This window comes from Cebus imitator, unplaced genomic scaffold, assembly GCF_001604975.1.
Source record: "Cebus imitator isolate Cc_AM_T3 unplaced genomic scaffold, Cebus_imitator-1.0 Scaffold189, whole genome shotgun sequence".
In the NCBI taxonomy this organism is placed as follows: domain Eukaryota; kingdom Metazoa; phylum Chordata; class Mammalia; order Primates; family Cebidae; genus Cebus; species Cebus imitator.
Window position 1 is genome coordinate 3461605 of NW_016107504.1, and position 6466 is coordinate 3468070.

Consider the following 6466-nt stretch of genomic DNA (forward strand, 5'->3'; position numbering starts at 1 on the left):
CGTGGCCTTAAGCGATCCACCCAGTTCAGCTTCCCAAGTAGCTGGGACTATAGGCACTCACCACCATGCCAGCTAATTTTTTTCATACTTTTCGTAGAGATGTGGTTTCATCATGTTGCCCAGGCAGGTCTTGAACTCCTAGACTCAAGAAATCCTCTCGATTCAGCTGTCCAAAGTGCTAGGATTACAGGCGTGAGCCACCATGACCAGCCAGCTTCTTTTACTTTAAAACAATTGAATAGCCGGGTGCGGTGGCTCACGCCTGTAATCCCAGCACTTTGGGAGGCTGAGGTTGGGAGTTCCAGACCAGCGTGACCAACACGGTGAAACCCCATCGCTTCCAAAAATACAAATTTAGCCGGACATGGTGGCACATGCCTGTAATCCCAGCTACTTGGGAGGCTGACAGAATTGCTTGAACCTGGGAGGTGGAGGTTGTGGTGAGCCGAGATCACGCCATTGCACTCCAGACTGGGTAACAAGAGAGAAACTCCATCTCAAAATAAATAAATAAATAAATAAGTAAATAAGTAAAAAAAAAACAATTGAATATTAGTAAGGGCATACACTCAGAATCAGAATTTCTGCACTCAGAATCAGAATTCCTTTGACTTTTACTTTTTGTACCCAGTTATCCACTGATCTCTTTCCTTAGATACTCCAGACTAAGTCCTATATATAAAGATCTAGCCTGGGTGCAGTGCCTCACAACTGTAATCTTAGCACTTTGGGAAGCTGAGGCAGGAGGATTGCTTAAGCCCAGGAGTTCAAGGTCAGCTTGGATAACATAATGAGACCCTGTCTTTACCCAAAAACAAAATTAGCTGGATGTGGTGGTACCCCCTTGTAGTACCAGCTACTTGGAAGGCTGAGGGAGAAGGATGGCTTGAGCCCAGAAGGTTGAAGCTGCAGTGAGCCATGATCATAACACTGCACTCCAGATCAGGTAACAGAATGAGACCTTGTCTCAAAAAACAAACAAACAAAAAAGATCTAGCCTGGGCAACAAAATGAGACTCCATCTCCCCCAACCCCCACCTCCCAAAAAAAGTCGAATGCTATTATCAAAAATGACCTATTCCAAAGGAGAAAACAGAAAGTCCTGAGTCTCATGTAGCCACTGCAGTTCATTATTTACCTGCCTTAATGACAAATTGTACCTTTGTCTACGTAGAGTTCCTGCAAACACTTCTAAGCCAGAGTAAAGGAAATATCAAATATAGAAAGGAATGGAATCTATAATTGTACTGTGGACTGGTAGCATATCACGAGTTGTGTGGGTCACAGGCACACCATGCTGTGTATCCCTCACAGGGGAAGGAGGGCATCTGGGGATGAAATTCGGAGGAAAGAACAGATGGAGGGTTGATGAAGACAAGAGATGGAGGAAGGCAGCAGGAAGTGGCCCTGAAGTTAAGGCTCTACCACAAAGAATAGCACAAACTGGGGGAGGCTCTGGAAAGTGGCTTGGATGCATGGAGATAAACTAAGAATCTGAGTATAAAATGTTCATTTTTGGAACCCCTGGTGTATATATGTAATTAGCATGCTAAGGGCCAATCTGAGGGCAAAATAGGGCGTCTTTTTGCCTCTGTCTGTTTCCTTAGAAACAAACCCATCAATATCTGAGAACCCCATCCAAGAGAGAATTGCTTTGATGATATTCAATTCCCAAGTTGAAAGCAGATGCCAGCTATGCCAAATGAGTCCTTGAAAGACCTAAATCATTTCCTGATTTGAAGCAGTATGTAAAAAGCCTATCCATTTTTCATGGTAGGATGAGGTATAATCAAGTGCTCAGATAATTCAAATCTTGCGACAGTGAGGCTGAGGTTCTGGGCTCAAACCCCCTGTGGCCTGTTTCATTTTCTGCTCCCCAGTTCCAAGCAGTAGAGACTGTGCTCCTGTCCACAAACTGGTCCTCCAGACCTGGTCAGTTATCGTGCAAGAACAAGTCACAGATCATATGAGATTCTGGGCAAGGGTCACAGTCGTATGGAGCTTAGTTGGTCAGGCTTTGCATTTAGACAGATCTGTGTTGAAAACTTATCCTTCTACTCATTACTAGGGGGACCTTAATCGAATTACCCCTCCTCTCTCTAAGCCTCAGTTCCCCCCATGGATGAGATAATTTAGCACATAACTACTCAATACATTATAGCTGTTACTATTTTTATCATTGCTAATAATGGGTATAGATTGAGATCCAAGTGTAAATTTGGAAGCTGATCACTACTTCCATGCTTCCCCTCAAGAATGCTCAGAATGATAGTGCATGCCTGTACTCCCAACTACTTGGGAGGCTGAGGTGGGTGGATCGCTTGAGCCCAGGAGTCTGAGTCAAGCCTGGGCAACATAGTGAGACCCCATTTCTATTTTTAAAATTATCAGAAGAGATGCAAATTTACCTGGCCCAGGGACACCCTTTAATGCACCCCAAGAGGGGATATTATTATCAATACACTTTAGCGATCTCAAGTCAGATGAAATCTATCTCCTTTCCCCAGCTGACTGCCCCACTGAAACAAAGATCAAAGCTCTTGGCCTGTCCATGAGGAGGGGTTGATAGCTTTATCTTCACATGTAACAAGGAGGAGATAGTGCCCTGGCCACTCATCTTAAAAACAGAGTACCAGGTTAGGGGACTTGTCTAAAGCTAGAATGGATGTGGCCAATAGCTCTCAGAATTCTCCAGGGGTTCCCCAGCTAGCTTTCCAAAACTGCTTTCAGCGTATTGATTTCTGACGGCGTTGCACTTCAAGAAAAGAGCAACTACAAACTGCCAGCTTGCGCACATCTGAAAATCAATCACACATGTAGCAGATGCTTGTGTTTCTTTCTTTCTTTACTTTTTCCTCCCCTGCATGAAAGTGTGTGGTTTCTAATAACACTACTGCTATGTTGTGGCAGGACAGGATGTCAGTTGCACCTGAGGCTACAGAAGTAAAAGGGTATTTAACAGAAAATTGGCCCATTTAACCCACTTGGGGCTAGATTTGATTTCTGCCTGAGTATTAAAACATGAATATCTGGAATTGAAAATGGGGATATCCCTAAAGCAAACAATTACTGAGTGACTTACTTGACAGACAGGGTAATAGCTAGTCTCCACACAAAGTACCTCACTGATCCTCACAACCACCTTCCAAGGTGGATACTTGAAAGAACATATCATAGCAAGGTAAGTGACTTGCTCAAGTGAGTCAGATTCAACCCAGGTGTCCTGGTCACCAGCTCCCTCATGTACAAATGAGGAAAAAGGCTCCAAGAGGTTAAGTCATTTGCCTCAGGCTGCAAGAGTTTATTATTGGCAAGCATTTGAACCTGCACGTCTCTGATTTCAGATCCAATTGTTCATTTACTTTGTTATTCAAATATTGATTCATGAAATAAAGTTGATATTTACTTTTATGTAAATTTCACCCTCAGGGACTTAAAATATTTCTTGCAACATTCAACTTCTGCAAAAACAAGGTATTTGCATTTATGCATCCTAATGCTTGAAATATATGTTGTATGTGAAACTTTAGCTATAAAATACCTGTTTGTACATACTACCTGGCACACAGTGGCACTCAATACATGTTTATTAAAACAACAACAACAAAAGGATGTGAAGAAATGCAGCCATTAGAAACGAGTCTTCCTCAGGGAGATGCTGGGTTTTCTATCTTCCGTTCATCTGTGACTAGCTTAGCCTAGAATGAATAGGTTTATGTCTCGATTCAGTGGAGCAATTCCTTCATTACTGCTCATGGTCTAGACAGAAAGGAGAAAAAATGAGCAAAGAATCCAAGATTCTAAAGCGCAGCCTAAATCTGTAAGGCCAATTTTTTCACATCAACATTCCCAATTGAAAGGAATATTAAAGCTAGAAGGGGCAAGGCACGGTCTCACGTCTGTAATCCCAGCACTTTGGGAGGCCAGATGGGAAAATTGCGTGAGGCCAGGAGTTTGAGACCAGCCTGGTCAATATGGTGAGACCCTGTCTCTTCTTATTAAAGAAAATATAACCAAAGAAAAAAATATATAATAAAGTAGAAGGGAATTTAGAGACGAGTCAAAAAAAATCCATACGAAGGCTCTACTTCCAGAGCTTCTGATTGTATTGGCCTGGGGTGGGGTCCCCAAAATCAGTATTTTTAAAAAGCTGGTCAAATGACTTTGAAACAGCAGTTCCCAGTCTTTTTAGCACCAGTGACTGGTTTTGTGGAAGACAATCTTTCCAAAGACAGGTTGTGGGGGAGCAGGGTGAGGGGGCGTGGTTTCGGTATGTTTCAAGAGTGTTACATTTATTGTACACTTTATTTCTATCATTACACTGTAACAGATAATGAAATAGTTATACAACTCACCATAATATAGAATCAGTGGGAGCCCTGAGCTTATTTTCCTAAACTAGATGGTCCCATCTGGGGGTGATGGGAGACAGTGACAGATCATCAGGCATTAGATTCTCATAAGGATTGCACAACCTAGATCCCTCACATGTTCAGTTCACAATAGGGTTCATGCTCCTATGAGAATCTAATGCTGTCACTGATCTGACAGGAGGTGGACCTCAGGCAGTATTGCAAGTGATGGGGAGCTGCTGTAAATACAGATGAAGTTTCGCTTGCTTGCCCAACACTCACCTCCTGCTTTGCTGCCCAGTTCCTCATGGGCAACAGACTGGTATGGGTCTGTAGTCCAGGGGTTGGACTACAGTTTGTGTTATTTTGGGGTCAGCCATGACATTCTGGGCTCAGTTCTGATGGGGAGGATAGGGGAGCATGAGGACTCTACTGAACTTTCACAAAGTAGGGTTGCACCAGGGGTGCTCTCCCTGCCACTCACCCTTCTCACCTGCCAAATATTAATCATGCTCTTTGGGATCATTCTGAAACCAGGAAGATCAGAATGATTCCCATGCTCCTAGAGTCTAGAGGCTGAACTTACTGCAGCACACATTTTCCTCTTATTCCAGGAAGCTGGATTCTGTTGCTTCCCAGATTGTGTGAGGTTGATGTATTCCAAGTGTCTTGAACAATTCTGTAGAAATACATTATGGGGCGCTCCATTGTTAATATCAGCTGTGGGAGCACCACTGGATTTATGGTGCCAGAGGTGGAGAAGGGCTTCTTGGTAATAGCAGTTCCCAGCTCTGCAATTAAAGACCTGAGCTTTGTCCTGAGTCTGATTGGCTTAGCATCTTCTACATCCTTAGTAATCATTTCCTGACATAAGAAGTGATCTGATGAGCCTTACAGACAGAATGCTGAACAAAATGAGCCAGACACAATGAACTACATGCTGTGCAATTCCACTTATATGGTATTCAAGAATAAGCAAAGTGAATCCGGTGATAACAATCAGAGCAAACCTCTGGGGGTAGGGATTGACAGGGAGGTGGGCATGAAGATCTGGGTGGTGATTAGAGGGGTGTATACTTTTGTCAAACTCATGGACCTGTACACTTAAAACTAATAATGCATCTCAGTGTATGTAAATTAAACCTCAAGAAAAAGTGAAATAAATTAGGCCAAGCACAATGGCTCACACCTGTAATCCCAGCACTGTGGGAGGCCAAGATGAGTGGATGGCTTGAGCTCAGGAGTTCAAGATCAGCTTGGGTAACATGGTGAAACCCCACTTCTATAAAAAAAAATAATAATAATACAAAAACTAGCTGGGTGTGGTGGCATAAACCTATAGTCCCAGCTACTTGGGAGGATGGCTTGAGCCAGGAAGGTGGAGATTGCAGTGAGCTGAGATTGCACCACACCATGGCACTCCAGCCTGGGCGACAGACCCAGACCCTGTCTGAAAAATAAATAAATTAATTAATTAAAAAGAAAGAAAGAAATTGAAAGCAGTGAGCTCTTCTTGTACAGTCAGCTCATCTACCAAGAACAGTATTGTTTGGGTGACTGGCTTTGGAGCTAACAGATCTGGGATAAAATCCCAGCTTTGGCACATATAGGCAGTATGACTTAAGCATACATTTCACATCCATAAAATGGGGATTATAACAAGGGTACCTATTGGCCAGGCTGTATGTCATAAGGCTTAAATGAGATACTACATGCAATGCATTCAATCATTTAATGGCGTTTGATCAGCCTTAGTTAGATTTTTTTGCTTTACTGACTAGAACAATAGTAGTTACCCATATTAGTTTAAAAAAAATATCCATGCTGGCTGGGTGCGGTGGCTCACGCCTGTAATCCCAGCACTTTGGGAGGCAGAGGTGGGCAGATCACCTGAGGTCAGGAGTTTGAGACTAGCCTGAATAACATGGTGAAACCTTGTCTCTGCTAAAAAAAATACAAAAATCAGCCAGATGTAGTGGCAGGCGCCTGTAATCCCAGCTACTCAGGAGGCTGAGGCAGAACAATCACTTGAACTTGGGAGGCAGCGGTTGCAGTGAGCTGAGATAGTGCCATTGCACTCTAGCCTGGGTGGCAGAGTGAGACTCTGTCTCAAA

General features: G+C 43.3%; 1 protein-coding gene across 1 annotated transcript in view; it reads right to left on the reverse strand.

Moving 5' to 3' along the window:
- Positions 1–3338: 3338 nt before the first annotated feature.
- Positions 3339–6466, reverse strand: part of LOC108316529 (wiskott-Aldrich syndrome protein homolog 1-like) — a 9994-nt gene continuing 6866 nt past the window's right edge. The window contains exon 4 of the mRNA XM_037744977.1: positions 3339–3759. Within this exon, the coding sequence (XP_037600905.1) occupies positions 3753–3759 (7 nt within the window). The 3' untranslated portion in view covers positions 3339–3752. The remainder of the gene's footprint in view (positions 3760–6466) is intronic.